Raw genomic sequence first — 17,792 nt, forward strand, 5'->3', positions numbered from 1 at the left:
AAATTTGTTTTGTGGCAATATTCAGACAATTTTCGTTTAGCGGCATATTGAAACATTTTTCGGGATATACTCGGCATATAAGACGACCCCCAATTTTTGGTTGACTTTTTTTTGTTAAAAGTCATCTTATACGCCGGAAAATACGGTAACTAATGTATCTTCTAGTCATATTTACTATGTGGAATATATCTTTGTATTATAATATGTGAAAACTTTTTTAACTTATTCATGGGTCACTGAGCTAGCAATGTGATCTAAATATTTCTCCTTCGTCAGTCTTCTCATTTTCTCCTCTTACTTCAGTATGCCATTGAGACCAACTGGTGGAAGCATAGTGGGCCCTATTGATTTTGATTTTTTTCAATCTCTTCTCTTCCCAAAAATTCAGCATGAAAGTTGTATTCAGAGGCTGGAATGATAGCATTGCCCTAGGGCAGTGGTCGACAACCTGCATCTCGCGAGTCACATGTGGCTCTTTACACTTTTAATTTGGCTCTTCTGTGTGCCGGGCCGCCGCTCCAGGAGTCAGGACTCTGCTCCTAACCTCTGTCAGTGTGTGCCCTATGTGGCTCTCAAAATAAATTTCAATCGTGGTTTTGTTGATATTTGGCTCAGTTGAACAAAAAGGTTGCCGACCACTGTGCTAGGGAATTTGCCTTGCACACAGCCAACTTGGGACCAACCTGCGTTTGATCCCCAGCATCCTATATGGTCCCCCAAGCCTACCAAGAGGTATTTCTCTGTGCGGAGCCAGGAGTAACCCCTGAATGCCACTGGGTGTGGCCCAAAAACATAAATTAAATAGTTTTACTTTTAAAAAGATTGTATTCAATTTATAAAATATAGTTTAATTGTTTTATATAGATAAAAATATAAAATTATTGGATTTATAGATAACTATTCCTATTATCATAAAACTGTTATTGCCATAAACATTAGCATCTTTATAAACACCCAGATTTTTCAACAAAGTAACTTGGTAGAAATAAAATAGGATTTGGGAATCAAAACATACACTTTCTTTTCTCGTATATTATTTCTTTGCGTTTGGGAGGGAGGTTCTTGGTTTTTTGTTTTTAGACCACATCCAGCAGCGCTCATGGGTTATTCCTGGCTCTGTGCTCAAAAATCATCCTGGCAGACTTGGGGGACCATATGGGATGCTGGGGATCAAACCCAGGTCCATCCCAGGTTGGCCACATGGAAGGCAAACACACTACCACTGTGCTATCACTCTGGCTCCACCATATATTATTTCTTATCTACTTCTACATATGATAGGCTTATTCTAATTACATAAACATCTATGATAGACAACATAATTAGTAATGTTTAACTAAGGTAGATTTAGTTAAAAGTTAAATGACAGATTCTAGGTTTTTGTTCTAGCATCTTACTTAGACAAAATCTTTTTACAAAGCTCATAGCTCTCCTATATCTTTGACTTACATTGTTTCTTATATATATCAGTAAACTTTCACTTGTTACTCCTCTTAAAAGAAATGAATTTATAAAACTCTCAGTGGAAAATAAGAATGTGTGTAATTTTGGAAATCAAATTTTATGAATAGTTTTTTTCTGTCATAAAACAGATTATCCCTGGTTTGGCTATTGATAAACATTTTTAAATATGAATGTAAACAACAGAAAATAATGTCAACTTTTTTGTTGTTTTTTTGGGCCACTTCCTGCAGTGTTCAGGATTAGAGGTTGCTCCTGACTCTATACTTAAGTAACTCTCCTGGCAGGATCAGGGGAACACATGGGATGCCAAGAATCAAACCTGGGTTGACCACATGCAATGCAAATTCCCTTCCTACTGTACTATTACTCCAGCCCAAATATGTCAACTATTATAATATCCTTGGATACTTAAAATTTTGGGAGTATTTTTCTTATGGGACCTCCCAGGTAGTACTTAGTATAAGGAAACAGAGACTCTCATGGCCTCTGGTCAGCCATAAGCAGCTACTGTCCCTTTAAGGGTGAAGCCATCAGTTACCAGAAACCCTTCCCTTATAACTATCACAGAATGATAGTTGGGGGGGGTGGGGTGTATATATAACCCCGAGCTGAAGTGCTCCCTGCCAGATTGCTCCTGATGAATGGTCACTGTGGAACTACTGGAGAAACTGTTTACTGGTCTCCCAGCTCTTGCTGTCTTTCGCCTCCTCTCTTACTGCTCTGGGCCTAACACTTAGGAGGCTCAGAGGACCTTCCCAGCTATCCTCAGCCAACCAGGCTAGTGGTTCAGTGCAAGCACCACACCATTAGGATGTGCTCTCTGGCCCTATGAGACAAGCCCAAACTGAGTTGGCCACATACAGGCATGTATGTTAGCCTCTGTTTTATCTGTCTCTACAGATAAAGCCAAGTTATATTTAAACAGTTGTTTATATTTTTCTACTAAAGTTTTTTTAAAAATAAAACATCAGGTGAATTCTCTTTTCCTTATAAATGTTGGTTCCCCTTCATATGTTCTTCAAATCAATTGCCATTCATAAATAAGCAAATTCTGCATCATGATTAACTTTTATTTAAGTTACTTAAAATAGTTTTTATTCAAAGAAATTTTGAGAGATGTAAGGGGGATGGGAGATAATGCAAGTTCAAAAGATTATATGGGCTTCTTCAGAAGGGGAAGAAACACCCATGAATAGTTAACTTCTTTGTCAAGTACACACATGATAATTAAGAAAAAAAAGTGAGATTTGTATTCAACCTCTGAGTTGCAGTAACCCCAATTATTTATGCAAAAGAACATTAAAATTAAACCTCCTTGGCACTTTATTTAGGTATTTATAAAATAATACTATATATAGAAACATAATTCTATTCAAGTATTTGTTAACTATCAACTAAATGTCAAGTGCTATTTAAGGCTTAGTATACAATATGAATAAAAATAAAACTCCTGCCTCCTAGTTTTCACAGCATAATGCAGGAGACAAAGGTAAAAATTAATGGTATTTTCCTTTATTGACCTATTCACAGACCTGTTTTCCTTTATAAATCTTGTAAACATAAACTCTAGACTCCGCTCCTTTCACAGTTAACTTCCATGTCAATGAACTTCATACTGGTCAGGGGTTTCAGCTATCACTTGTAAGTGATTTCTATACCTGTACTAGACCTTGCCTGAGCTCAGAATTAAATTCCAAATATATGCCTGCTGCTAGTAAAAATAACATGACAAATATTGAACTTACTTCCCTTACATCCACTGTACTTACTTTCCTCTATTTACTCTTGAATCCATTCTAGTTCTCATCCCTGCTGATACCATTTTAGTTTAGGTCTCTATTATCTCCTGGATAATTGGAATATTACTCTCTCACACTGAGCATTCTACTAGTTGGTTCTCCTTTATCAGACCAAAGTAATGTGTTCAAGTGAAAAATTATCAGCATTTTCTGCATGTGATTCTTCAGAAATCCTCTTGGACTTTGTGAGATGGGGCAGTAGAAAAGGGTGAGAACATTCAGTATTTACTCTCTTGAGATGGGAAATAGTACAATAGTTATAGTGCATGCCTAGCATGCCCTCACCCAGATTAAATTCCTCTAGATTTAATGTGCCCAACCCAAAGATGACATAGAGATTATTAATCCAGTATCACCTGGTCTATCCCTGTAACCATCACCAGGGGTGACTCTGGACTTTTCTGAGTACCACTGGGGTGGGTACCCTGGTGATCTCCAGCACTTTAGGCCTGAAGCAACACTGCATCCTCAGGCCCATAATAGAACCACCAGCCAGACTGTCCTAAGTATTTCCCTGAAGTACCGAGCATCACATGGGAAGCTACATACACACACACACACACACACACACACACACACACACACACGCACGCACACACACACACACACACACACACACAGAGTTACTCAACAAATATCAAGTATAAAATAAAGCACTAATAAAAGTTTCCACAGTTGTATACATTTGATTCCCATAATTTGTTAATTTATATAGTCTTTTTATTGGGGGTTGCCATCCAAGAAGTGCTGGGAGGCATTACGATCCAGTTTTGGTTCTTCTTGGGCAACTGGGCCAGATTTTGCAATGCAAGGAACCAAGGATATGTAACTATGAATGCCTTGCATTGCCAGGAGCCTTTGGGGACACCCAGTAGTGTTCAGGGACTCTAGGTGATGCAAGTATTAGGGATAGAACTCAGGTATAGTGCATGCAAAGCATGCACCTCAATCCCTGTACTATCTCCCCAGCCTGATCTATTTATTTACAACTTAAAGTTTGTTTTCTTTTTACTTATTTTTCATAATTTCTTTGTTTAAACACTGCGGTTACAGAAATGTTCATATTTGTATTTCAGTCATAGAATGTACACACCATCCTTCACCAGTCTGATCTCCTCGTTACCATGTTCCCCATTTGGCCATCATCTCTATTGCTCCTGCTAGGTATTCTTTCAGATTAAGGAGAAGGGGCTGGAGTGATAGTACAGCAGATAAGAAATTGCCTTGCATGGAGCTGACCCCGGTTCTATCTCCAGGATCCCATATGGTCCCGAGCCAAGAGTGATTCCTGAGTAAAAAACTAGGAGTAACCCCTAAGCACAGTTTGGTATGACCCCCAAAAACTAAAAATAAAGAAGATTAAAGTGGAGAGGCTATTTCTCCATGAAAGTCTTCCTAACACCCTCTTTCTGCTTGCCTTTGTTGTATTAAGTCATCATTTGTCTATGTTCTCAAAGCACTCTTCTCATACATTTTATCACAACTCACTGACATATTTTAACACTCTGTCACAAGTATTATGATTCTTACTTGTACATTTATGACATAATGATCAAAATTGGATATAAGTAGAGTATATTTAAATTAAGATCACTATAAATTCAGTTGTATGAGTCAATTATATGATATTTCACCCAGAATATAAAGATTATAATTCATTTTAATATCTCCTTAAACATTCTCTTTTCCAGCGTTTTTCTTTTTAATAAAGCAAACCTACACAGTTCACTATAATTTCAGCAGTATATTCCTCTACCTGTTGAATCTTATCTATCAGTCACTGAATAAGATAATTATGGGATGAGAAGAATAAAGGAAGTCAAACAATATTTGCAGATGACATGGTGATATTAAAATCTTCACAATTGTATGAAATCTCAAATAGTTTGAATATGGAAGTACTCTGAAACCTAAAATTAGAGAAATTCATAGAGAAAAGCCCAAGTTTCTGGAAAGGTTCAGAATTACCAAAAATCTAGAGTTTGATACATAACACCTAAAATTATTTTAAATCTCAAAGAATTTTCAACAATAAACCCACAAAACTAAGTATAAATCATATGCAGAAAGGCTAGAAATGGTTTCTTTCCAGGTCACAGACATCAGGTAGATCTCTAAAAGAATTTTCAATATAAGGCCAGAGGGAATTCGCTCAGTGGTCAAGGTCAACTTTCCTGTCCCAGAACCCAAATTTAATCCCTAAACTGTATAATCTCCCAAACTCCATAGATTTTAGCCCTGATGACTCCTAAGTACTGCCAGGTGTGGTAAAAATGACTCCTACTGTTGAGCAGTTCAGTTAAGATAACTGAATGTTGCCTGGAGTGGCCTCCAAACTCCCTGGGCATCACTTGAAAGCCCATTATTTAAAATTATTTTAAAATAAAATATATAAAATACTTAAGAGTATTATAAATTGGAGATCAAATCATTCCTCTTACTGTAAAGATGAGGTTAGGTAGGGGAAAAAGCAATATACCAATGTTCTTAAAAATTAAAGAAATATGATTATGAACTTGGAATTCTAGGCTCCTACTGGTCATTCCACAATGGTACACTGCATCTCAAATTAGTATAAAAATAACTCTTCTAAACCAAGTGCCTAGATTTGCATGCATTTGTAAAATTATTGATTTCTTGGTTTTCTGTTTCTTGTCATCTGTTTTGGCTACAGATAAATTTTTTTATTGTCTCTGGTCTATCCTTTGGCATATCTGCTATTTTCAGCTCCTGTCTTCAAGCAAGGCCTTTAAGGAGCAAGTGCTCCACTGATTATAAATACCTTCCTTTGGTTTCTTGGGAGAGGCATACCTGACATAACAGTGGATGACAATATTTGTAAGACTACCATTTATGATTAATCTTTATGCTTGTTAAATGCATGATAGAATATATTATAATTTCATATTTGGTACGGTGTTAGTGATTCTGAGAAGGTCAGTTAAAATATCTTGCCACCCTTTTCTGCACTTTTCAGACTATTTTAGTTAAAAATGGAAAAAAACTGAGATTTTTATCAGAAAGTATCCTGCTTTCTTTGGATATTTGCAAGCTCTTGGGTTTTTTATTTAAGAATGCATGAGCAAAGACCAGTGTTTTAGGTTCTTTGTTTTCTCCACAAAATATTTAAGCTTTTCTAATCAAGAATCTTTAAAATTTGCTTGGTTTGAAACAATGCAATAGCCCTTTTGGAATATAGACCATGGCTGAAAAATTACTCCCAGACTCTGATTAATAGTTAGATAACTGCCTAAATATAGACAATTCAATAAGAATTCAGGAATCAAACCTATAACATGAGCTTAATTACCTCTATATTACAACCAGGTATATTAATCTTTCTTGTACTAATCTTTATTGTACTTTCTATGCATACTATTGTCTGTTTCCACATATGTACTCTTTTTCATAAATGAAGTTATTTTAAATATATCTCACTTTAAGCAATTTTGATAGAAAGTAATTTATAATCTAAGGTTATTTTAGTGAGAAATTATTCAATATTTTTTGCAATTTCAAGGACTAAACCCGGGCCTGATATATGGTAGGCAAATGTTCTAGCTGAGCCACATTCTGGCCCTCAATATTATTTTTAAATTAATTTAAAAAGCTTTTAAAGAATAAATATAAATATCTGAGATTAAAATAAGAAATAATCGGGGCTGGAGATATAGCATAAAGGTAAGGCGTTTTTGCCTTTCATGCAGAAGGTCAGTGGTTCAAATCCCAGCATCCCATATGGTCCCCCGTGCCTGCCAGAGTCGATTTCTGAGTATAGAGCCAGGAGTAACCCCTGAGCGCTGCCGGGTGTGACCCAACCTCCCCCAAAATAAAATAAGAAATAATCTCTAAATATGATTCTTCAGTTTCTGTCCTTTTCAGATTTTAACTGTACATCCTAATTGGCATAATACCTCTAGTATCTTTGTATTTTAAAAAAGATTTTTATTTTATTTTAAAGTGTCAGTCTATATCAATATTATCAAGTAAGATTCAAATATATAAAAATAAGTTAACTAGTAAAAATATAAAATCAAAATAGAGCATTTCTTTATTTAAACTTCTTTTTTTTTTTTTTTTTTTTTTTTGGTTTTTGGGCCACACCCGGCGGTGCTCAGGGGTTACTCCTGGCTATCTGCTCAGAAATAGCTCCTGGCAGGCACGGGGGACCATATGGGACACCGGGATTCGAACTAACCACCTTTGGTCCTGGATCGGCTGCTTGCAAGGCAAACGCCGCTGTGCTATCTCTCCGGGCCCTAAACTTCTTGATTACATAAATGATTGTGATTAGGTTTCAGTCATGTAAAGAACACCCCCCTTCACCAGTGCAACATTCCCACCACCAGTGTCCCAAATCTCCCTCCATCCCACCACACCCCAATCTGTACTCCAGACAGGCTTTCCAGTTCCCTCATTCATTCACATGATTATGGTAGTTCTCTGTGTAATTATTTCTATAGCTGCACTCACCACTCTTTGTGGTGAACTTCATGAAGTGAGCTGGAAGTTCCAGCCCTCCTCTCATTGTCTCTGAGGATTGTTACAAAAATGACTTTTATTTTTCTTAAAACCCATAGATGAGTGAGACTATTCTGCATCTCTCTCTCTCCCTCTGACTTATTTCACTCAGCATGATAGATTCCATGTACATCAATGTATAGGAAAATTTCATGACTTCATCTCTCCTGACAGCTGCATAATATTCCATTGTGTATATGTACCACAGTTTCTTTAGCCTTTGTCTGTTAAAGGGCATCTTGGTTGTTTCCAGAGCCTGGCTATTGTGAATAGTGCTGCATTAAATATAGGTGTGAGGAAGGGATTTTTGTGTTGTATTCTTGTGTTCTTAGGGTATATCCCTAGGAGTGGAATAGCTGGGTCGAATAGGAGCTCAATTTCCAGATTTGGGAGGAATCTCCATATCGCTTTCCATAGAGGTTGGACTAGACGGCATTCCCACCAGCAGTAGGTAAGAGTTCCTTTCTCTCCACATCCCCGCCAGCACTGAATGTTCTTATTCTTTGTGATGTGCGCCAATCTCTGCGGTGTGAGGTGGTATCCCATCATTGTTTTGATTTGCATCTCCCTGATGATTAGTGATGAGGAGCATTTTTTCATGTGCCTTTTGGCCATTTGTATTTCTTTTTTATCAAAGTGTCTGTTCATTTCTTCTCCCCATTTTTTTTATGGGATTAGATGTTTTTTTCTTGTAAAGTTCTGTCAGTGCCCTGTATATTTTGGAAATTAGCCCCTTATCTGCAGGGTGTTGGGTGAATAGTTTCTCCCACTTGGTGGGTGACTCTTGTATCCTGGGCACTATTTCTTTTGAGATGCAGAAGCTTCTCAGTTTAATGTGTTCCCATCTGTTGATCTCTGCTTCCACTTGTTTGGAAAGTGCAGTTTCCTCCTTGAAGATGCCTTTAGTCTCAATGTCATGGAGTATTTTACCGACGTGTTCTTCTATATATCTTATGGTATCAGGTCTGATATCAAGGTCTTTAATCCATTTAGATTTTACCTTCGTAATATGTTAACTGGGGGTCTATGTTCACTTTTTTACAAGTGGCTAACCAGTTCTGCCAGCACCACTTGTTGAAGATATTTTCCCTGCTCCACTTAGGATTTCTTGCTCCTTTGTCAAAAATTAGGTAATTGTTTTTTCAATTTCATGGAAGAGCTTGGCTAGGATTGGTAGTAGCTCCTCTTGAAAGATTTGAAAAAATTCATTAGGAAATCCATTTGGGCCTGGGCTTTTCTTTTTGGGCAGATGTTTCATTACAGTTTCAATTTCCTCAGTAGTGATGGGGGTGTTTAGATATGCTACATCCTCCTTACTTAAATGTGGAAGGTTATAAGTGTCCAAGAATTTTTCCATTTCTTCTAGGTTCTCATGTTTAGTAGCATAAAATTTCTCAAAGTTGTCTCTGATTACCATTTGGATCTCTGCAATATCTGTCGTGATCTCCCCCTTTTCATTTCTAATACGGGTTATCAGATTTCTCTCTTTCTTTGTGAGTTTTGCCAATGGTCTATCAATCTTGTTTATTTTTTCAGAGAATCAACTTTTGCTTTCATTGATCTTTCGGATTGTTTTTTGGTTTTCCACTTCATTTAGTTCTGCTTTCAGCTTTGTTATTTCCTTTTGTCTCCCTATTTTTGGTTCCTTTTGTTGGTCATTTCCTAATTTTTTGAGCTACGTCATTAAATTATTCAGGTATGCCCCTTCTTTCTTTCTGATGTGTGCTTGTAGAGCTATAAATTTTCCTCTCAGGACCGCTTTTGCTGTGTCCCCTAGATTCTGGCAGTTTGTGTCTTCATTATCATTTGTTTCCAGGAAATTTTTGATTTCCTTTTTGATTTCATCTGGGAACCACTGGTTGTTCAGTAGCAGTGTGTTTAATTTCCAATTGTTAAAGTTTTTCTTCTGTGTGGCTTTATAGTTCACATCTAAGTTCAGAGCCTTGTGGTCAGCAAAGGTATCCTGCAAGATTTCTATCCTCTTGATTTTATGGAGGTATGTTTTATGTGTAAGCATGTAGTCTATTCTGGAGAATGACCCGTGTACATTGGAAAAGAATGTGTATCCAGGTTTTTTGGGATGGAGTGTCCAGTATACATCTACTAGTCCTCTTTCCTCCATAACTCTTTTCAGGGCTAGTATGGTTTTGTTGGGTTTCAATCTAATTGACCTATCAAGTGTTGATAGGGCCGTGTTGAGGTCTTCCACAATGATTGTGTTATTATTGATTTCTTCTTTCAGATTTGTCAGTAATTGTATTAGATAATTTGGTGGTCTCTCATTGGGTGCATATATGTTTAATAGTCTGATTTCTTCCTGTTGCACATATTCCTTCATTAGTACATAGTGTCCATCCATTTTCTGAGTATAAATTTGGTGTCATCAGATATTAATATGGCCACCCCAGCTTTTTTGAGGGTGTTGTTTGCTTGGATGATTTTCCTCCAGCCTTTGATTTTGAGTCTATGTTTGTTCTGACTATTCAGATGTGTTTCTTGTAGGCAGCAGAAGGTTGGATTCATCTTTTTGACCCATTTTGCCACTCTGTGTCTTTTAATTGGTGAATTTAGTCCATTGACATTGAGGGAGATGATTGTCATAGGATTTAATGTCATCTTTGTAGATAAGTTTGCTGTGTTTGTTGGTCTCTCTTGTCTTAGAGTAGACCTGTCAGTTTTTCTTTTAAGGCTGGTTTATCATCTGTGAAGTTTATGAGCTGTTGTTTATCCATGAAGCTATGTATTCTTCCTTCAAACCTGAACGTGAGTTGGGCTGGGTGCAGTATTCTCGGTGAGGCATTCATTTCATTCAGTCTTGTCACAATATCCCACCACTGTCTTCTGGCCTTGAGAGTTTCTTGTGACATGTCTGCTGTAAGTCTTAGGGATCCTCCTTTGAATGTAATTTCCCTTTTTGATCTTGCTGCTTTCAGTATTCTATCTCTATCTGTGGGATTTGTCATTGTAACAAGGATGTATCTTGGGGTGTTTTTCTTTGGGTCTCTTTTAGCTGGTACTCTTCGGCATACAGGATTTGATTGCATGTAGTCTTTAACTCTGGGAGTATCTCTTTGATGTTGTCTTTGACAGTTGATTCTTCCTGAAAATCTCCTTCCTGGGTTTCTGGGACTCTAATGATTCTTATGTTGTTTCTGTTAAGTTTATCAAAGACTTCTCTTTTCATCTGTTCGCATTCCTTGAGTACTTTTTCCATTGCCTGTTTGTTTGTCTTAAGGTTCTTTTCCAATTTCTTCTGTTGTGTTGAGTTTTTCTGCATCACATCTTCCAGTACTCCAATTCTCTCTTCAGCTGCTGATACCCTGTTGGCGAGGCTGTCCATTGAGGTTTTCAGTTGAGCAACTGTGTTTTTCAGATCTGTTATTTCAGTTTGGAGTTTTCTGATTTCTGTCTTTGTGTTCTGTTCAGATCGATCTATGCTTTTTTTGAGTTCTACAAACATCTTCCATGTTTTTATTCTAAACTCCTTATCTGAGAGGTTAATCAGGTGGTTGGAATTTATTAGGTCATCCGAGCTTTCTTCTTCATTCTCTGTGGATGGTGTTTGCCTGCAAGGTTTCCCCATTGTCACGTTTGTAGTGTGGTTTTTCCTGCATGTTATGGTGGGGTTCATTGGTTAGAAAGAGTGCAGCCTCAAAGCGAAGCGAAGCCACCGTGCTCTTCTGCTGCCTCTAGTTGACAGTCCTCAGAGTGAACAAAGGCACAGCAGGGCAGAGCCTCCACAGGCCAGAGACCTCAGCTTATTGGACAGCAACCCCCGCAGCCAGAATGTACTTACTGGGCAGCTTCAAAATGCAGTTTTTTGGGGGTGTGCTCCCTAGGCCTCTGAGGAAACCTTCAGGATTCAGAAACACAGGCAGAAGAAGTAGTTTCCCTTGAAGTCCTCAGAGTCAAAAATAGAACATTTCTAAGAGAGAATGTCATTAAAAGAACTTACAAACTTGGGACCAAAGCGATAGTACAGCAGTAGAGCTTCTGCCTTGCATGCAGCCAACATGGGACAGACCCAAGTTCGTTCTCCGTTATCACATATGGTCCCCCGAGCCTGTCAGGAGCAATTTCTGAGCACAAAGCAGAAATAACTCCTGAGCACCACCAAGTGTGGCCCAAAAACAAACCAAAAAAAGCTTTAATTTTTTTTAAACACTGTGGCTTACAAAGTTGTTCATAATATAGTTGCTCCGGGCATTCGCCAATCCAACACCAATTACACCACTATTATGACCTTCACTCTACCAATATCCGCAATTTCCCACTCACTTTCCCCTTAGCAGGCACAAGAAAACTATCTTATATTGCTTGTTACACAAAATAGCTAATAAGAAAATACTTCAGAAAAAGAAATTTTGTAAAAATTATGGTATCTCACTCACAATGGTATCATTAAAGTCTTTATTTACTAAGCTACTTCTTGCTAGTTGAACTTTCTGTGTTACTGTAAAATATCTTATTTCTGCCATGATCAACATTTATAAGAAGTATATTAGAGTTTTTGAATTTCTAAAACTCACTTTAGTCCTTTCTTAATATAATAAAATCTATAAAAATTTATGAAGATATATAAAAATCTTCAAAGTATAAAAAGAAATTTAGTGCAAATAAAAAGAGACAAATGGTAGTAAAAAGAAATATATGCTAGTGCCAAGAAAATTATAGAGTGAAAGTTGGCTTTAGAATATTTTAAATTTAAATTGATTAAACTTTTCACTACAGCATCCAGTGCTGCCTAGTAATCTTATTAACTATTTTTTTCAAGTAAATACTTTGCAGCACTTGTCAAACTATTAGCTCACCTGCTTGTGCCAAGAAATCAAAATTTTCCTTTCATTTAATTGTGAGGAAAAAAAACATAGGAAGAAAATCAGATACAGAATTTGTATTACAATCAATAGCAATGAGTCTCTATAAATAAATCTAAGATTATATTTGTGATATTTTTAAACTATAACTAAATTTTTTAAAATGCAACTGATATAAATATATTTTCTATAGAATTCCAATGTCTTTGGTTAACTTGATAAAAATATATTAAGCAGAAAAAAAAAAGAAAAAATATATATTAAGCATCGGACTTGAGAGATAGTACAATGCGTAAGACTTTGCACATGACTTACCTGGGTTCAATTTCTGGCACCATATGTGGCCCCATGAGTACTGCCAAGAGTGATATATGAGCAGTTTCAGAAGTGCTGGGCACTACCAAGTATGGTCCCAAACTAAAGGTAAAAGTTTACAGCTATGGTATCATATTGGTAAAAGATTTTAAGTGTATGACTTTCACCATTCAGTGAATATATTTGGATTTAACAGTCAAGTTCATAATGAACTTTATAAATTTCTTCCTTAATTTTTCTTTTATCTATGTTTATTTTTTTAAATATGGAACACTTCATGAATTTGTGTGTCATATTTGTGCAGGGGCCATGCTAATCTTCTCTGTATTGTTCCAGTTTTAGTATATGTGCTGCCAAAGCGAGCACATATGTTCATTTTTGACCCTTTGAATCACAAACTCTTTTAGAAATTGTAGTTATGCCATATATCACAGGAAGCCAAATCTTACATGTAGGTATCTTGCTGGTAGCATTTAAAAGCAGTTTTGTATCAAGACCATGACATTTATTTGTTTGTTTGTTTGCTTGTTTTGTTTTGTTTTGTGTTTATTTTTGTGGGTTTTTATTTTTGTTTTGTTTTGTTTTGTTTGTTTTGTTTTGTTTTATTTTTTTTTTTTTTTTGGTGCTTGTGCTTATTGTTGGAGCCCTCACGGGATATTTGACACTTCTTTTTGTACTGGTGGAATGTTTCACCTTTTTTCTCTCCTTCATTTCTCAAACCGATGTTGAAAACCTCTGGAAGAATTCCACTTATTTTCGGCGTATTAGACTTTTACCCCAGTTTATTACTTTTCTCTCCTTTAAACAAAACCACGTAACTTGAACTAGCTAGTCCTGCCCCCCCAATTAGAGGGGGAAACAAGGGAGACACCAGGACCAAAGAGGTGCAAGACTACTATGCAGTAGGCTAGATACAGAGGAGACCACACATCCTAGCTACCCGGTGGGTGAGGGAAGAGGATATGGATGGTAGGACAAAAACGGAGGTGTAGGGAGGACAATTTGGTGATGGGAATTCCCCCTGATTTTATGTAAATATGTACCTAAAATATCATTGTCAACAATATGTAAGCCACTATGATCAAAAATAAATTAAAAAAAAATTAAAAAAAAATAAATAAATGAAAACTGTGAAGTAAAAAAAAAAAAAAAAAAAAAAAGCAGTTTTGACCAAGTATTCTGTCAATGTCTTCTTACACATAAAACAATGTAATTCATCAATCTGTCTTTTCATTGATTCCTTCCTTGTCATTCTTTTACAATGGCTTAATTGTACACCTCAAAAAGATTCCTCAGTGACACATAATTCTGCTTTTCAAATTTCTGACTATTACATAATCAGAAATTTTTCTCTCATCTTCACCAGGTTGAAGGTATTATTATACAGTATTTAAGGGGAATACACTGTATAGTAGAAATCAAACAGAATAGGTATTATCTTCTCAAACTCTCAAAAACAGGATGTAGCTTCTGCTTTGTTATAGAAAATTAGCTGTAGCACACATCCTAGCTTTCTACAATTAAAATGTTTGCTGCAGAGTGAAAATTCCCACTATCAGATTTTTTAAGAAAGATTTGTTTACTTGATATTGCATCTTTCAGTAAGACATTAGGTTCCACAGCTTCAGCTTGCTCAGATTATTTCTCTAAGAATACTACACTGTAAAATGAACATACCAATTAAGAATTTATTGTTGCCTGGATTCTATGTAAGTTTGAAGGATGCCTTTCTTTAAAAAGGTAATTTGATTATTTGTGTATTTTAATTTATTTGTTTTTGATGTTGAGTTTAGGAACTCTTCTATGCATTCATGATAGTAAAGGGCTTATGATTTACAAATATTTTATCTTATTTCATGTTTTTACCCTTTTTCCCTGTTAATTATGCCTTTTGGTACAGAATATTTTATTTGATATAATCCCATTTATCAGATTTTAGTATAGTTATCTATACTTCTGGTTCAGATTAGAGAAATAATTTCAAATCTAATGTCATAAAACTATTGTTCTCAGGAATAATTTTAGCTCTGATAATCATGTTTTGTTTTGTTTGTTTGGGTTTGGGGGGGTTGGTTTTTCTCTTTTTTCTTTTTTCGGTTTTTGGATTACACCCGGCGGCACTCAGGAGATACTTTAAGCTCTGTGCTCAGAAATCACTTCTGACAGGCACAGGGGACCATATCTAATGCCAGAAATCGAACCACCTTCCATCCTGAATCGGTTGTGTGCAAGACAAATGCTCTACCGCTGTGCTATCTCTTCAGCCTCTATAGTCATGATTTTAATTTATTTTTAGCTTATTTTTGTATATGGAGTAAGATAAAGACTGAGCTTTTTTTCTTTTGTCAATTTCTAATTTGTCAGTTCCATTTATTGAAATAATATCTACCACTTGTTAAACAAGCTATTCTTTCACCATTAAAGGTCTTAGCAAACTAATCACACACACACACACACACACACACACACACACACACACACACACACACCTGTTTAATTCCTACTTTCTGTTTTGTTCCATTGTGTTCAACAATTTTAAGATTAGGTAGTGACTTTTCTGCAATATGAATAAAGCTTGAGTTGATTAGATTAAGTGAAATAAGTCCAAAAGTGAAAGACAAGGGATAATGCAGTGGGTAGATTGTTTTCCTCACACACAGCTGATCCAGGTTTAACCCTCAGCATCCCATATTGTGCCTCAAGCTCACCAGGAGTAATTCCTGAGAACAGAGCCAGGAGTAATCAGAGTACCACCAGGTGTGGCCCAAAAACACCCCCACCCCAAAAAGTGAAAGACAATTATAGATGGTTTTGTTCAAATGTCGAATAACCAATGAAAAGGAAGTGATACAATTCAATTAAAAAAATCAACAACTTGGGTTCTTAGGAGCTTACGTGATAGATAGAATAGCTGGTAGTGTGCTTGCCTTGCATATGTCTGACTTGGATTCAGTTCCCAATTTCCCATGGTCCTCCAAGCCGCCAGGAGTGACCCATGAATGCAGAACCAGGAGTAAGAGCTGAGCATTGCTTGGTGTTTGCCTCAAACCAAAAATTTAAATTTAAAAAACGATCAATAAAAAAGAGGTTAACAAGAGGAAAGGAAAAGAAGATAGGTAAGGTAGGAGGAAAAGGAAAAGGGTATGAGTGATGATAATTATGCCACTGGTACATTATTAAGTGAAGTATAGATAAAGATACAGATGTGTACCTATCAGGGTGTGAAGCTCCACTCGCAAAGTCACGGCATCTTGTTTACAGAAGTTATTCACAATTGAGTTTCAGACATCATAGTTTCCCAACACTTGTCTTATCACCAGTGTCAACTTCCATCCATGAAGTGTTCAGAATTCCCTTCCCACACCCACTGCATGCCTCCTAAACAGGCACATTTTCTGGTAGTTTGGTTCTTATAGTCTAGATCTCATTCTTACAGTTTTGTTGATTTTGTGGTTTATATATAGAGGTATATACCTTCAATGTGCCCAAGGCTCCCACCCTCTGCCTCATTACCTCCCAGATATCTGTCTCTCTATTTTCCTTCCTTATATCTCTTTCCCTGTCCTTTTCTATTCTATAGAAAACATTGTTTTCAAAAAAAACTAATTGGCTTTCCTTTTTTTACTTTAGTTTTTTGTTTGTTTGTTTTTGTCTTTGGACCATAAATGTCAATGCTTAGAGGCTAATCCTGGTGTGGTGATCACAGGTCAGTCCAAGTGAAGCTCAAGGGTCCATGCAGTGCAAAGGATCAAATCCAGAGCTTTTGCATGCAATGTATATATTCCAGCTTTTTACGTCATCTTTCTGGCCCCAACTTAGCTTTCCTTTTAAGAAAAATTATCTTCAGGTATTTAAAGGATTAATAGCACATCAACAAACATGTCTTTAACTGAATAGCTACTTAAAGTCAAATCATTTCTGTATCACTGTTAATTACTATTGAATGAACTAAATATTTTATTTCAGACAACCAGTGCATCTCTTCATTGTCTTCTTTTTCTTGGGCTATAGATCAGGAGGTCTGACTGAGCCCATATACAAGCTTTGTCAGACAACCCTTGTTTATGACTGTTCATGTCATTGCTCTAAGTATACACATTTTTTCCTTTCTTTTTTGTCTTAGATGGAATGGGACGAGTCCTTGCTCAAGATGTATATGCAAAAGATAACCTGCCCCCTTTCCCAGCATCAGTAAAAGATGGCTATGCTGTCCGAGGTGAGTATTTTATTTTTCTTGAATATAATCATACTTTTTTTCCAATCTAGGCACTTATATCTATTTTTCTTTTAATTGTCAAAATAATTTTACTTACAAATAATGTTGTTAATATACATCTATAATATTTCAGGCCTATGTGAGTTATATATATATTTGCTTAAAATTTTCTTACTGGGCCCAGAGCAGAGGCACAAGCGGTAGGTCATTTGTCTTGCACACAGCTAACCTAGGACAGACTGTGGTTCAATCCCCCCGAATCCCATATGGTTCCCCAAGTCAGGAGCAATTTCTGAGCACAGGGCCAGGAGTAACCCCTGAGTGTCAATAGGTGTGGCCCAAAAAGAAAAAAAAAATTCCTACTTACTGAGACAGAAGGGATAATATAGTAGATAAAGTGCTTACCTTTTATGCAAGTTGACCTGGGTTCTATCTGTGGCACCCACTAGTCCCCTGAGCACCACTGGGAATGATCCCAGAGTGCAGAGCCAGGAGTAGCCCCTGAGCACCAGTGAGTGTGGCCCCAAGACAAACCAAAAATAATAAAATAGAAAAGAATGACATCTGAATTATATGATCATCGTTCCTTAAATAAATGATGGGGATATTAATTCCTTTCAATGTGTTTCTCAGGAACACTATCTTGAGTGCACCTCTTTG

The 17,792-nt window shown here is 36.6% G+C and overlaps 1 protein-coding gene and 1 non-coding gene across 14 annotated transcripts in view; one reads left to right on the forward strand and one right to left on the reverse strand.

Annotated features, from left to right (window-relative positions):
* Positions 1-17,792, forward strand: part of GPHN (gephyrin) — a 398,145-nt gene that overhangs the window by 292,293 nt on the left and 88,060 nt on the right. For all 13 annotated transcript variants that reach the window (XM_049770336.1, XM_049770338.1, XM_049770337.1 and 10 more), the window contains one exon: positions 17,040-17,132. In XM_049770336.1, the coding sequence (XP_049626293.1) occupies positions 17,040-17,132 (93 nt within the window). The remainder of the gene's footprint in view (positions 1-17,039; positions 17,133-17,792) is intronic.
* On the reverse strand, positions 13,176-13,282 carry LOC126005787 (U6 spliceosomal RNA). Its single transcript, XR_007494821.1, has one exon. It is a non-coding gene; the product is annotated as a U6 spliceosomal RNA (small nuclear RNA).

Source organism: Suncus etruscus, chromosome 3, assembly GCF_024139225.1.
Source record: "Suncus etruscus isolate mSunEtr1 chromosome 3, mSunEtr1.pri.cur, whole genome shotgun sequence".
Classification (NCBI taxonomy): Eukaryota; Metazoa; Chordata; class Mammalia; order Eulipotyphla; family Soricidae; genus Suncus; species Suncus etruscus.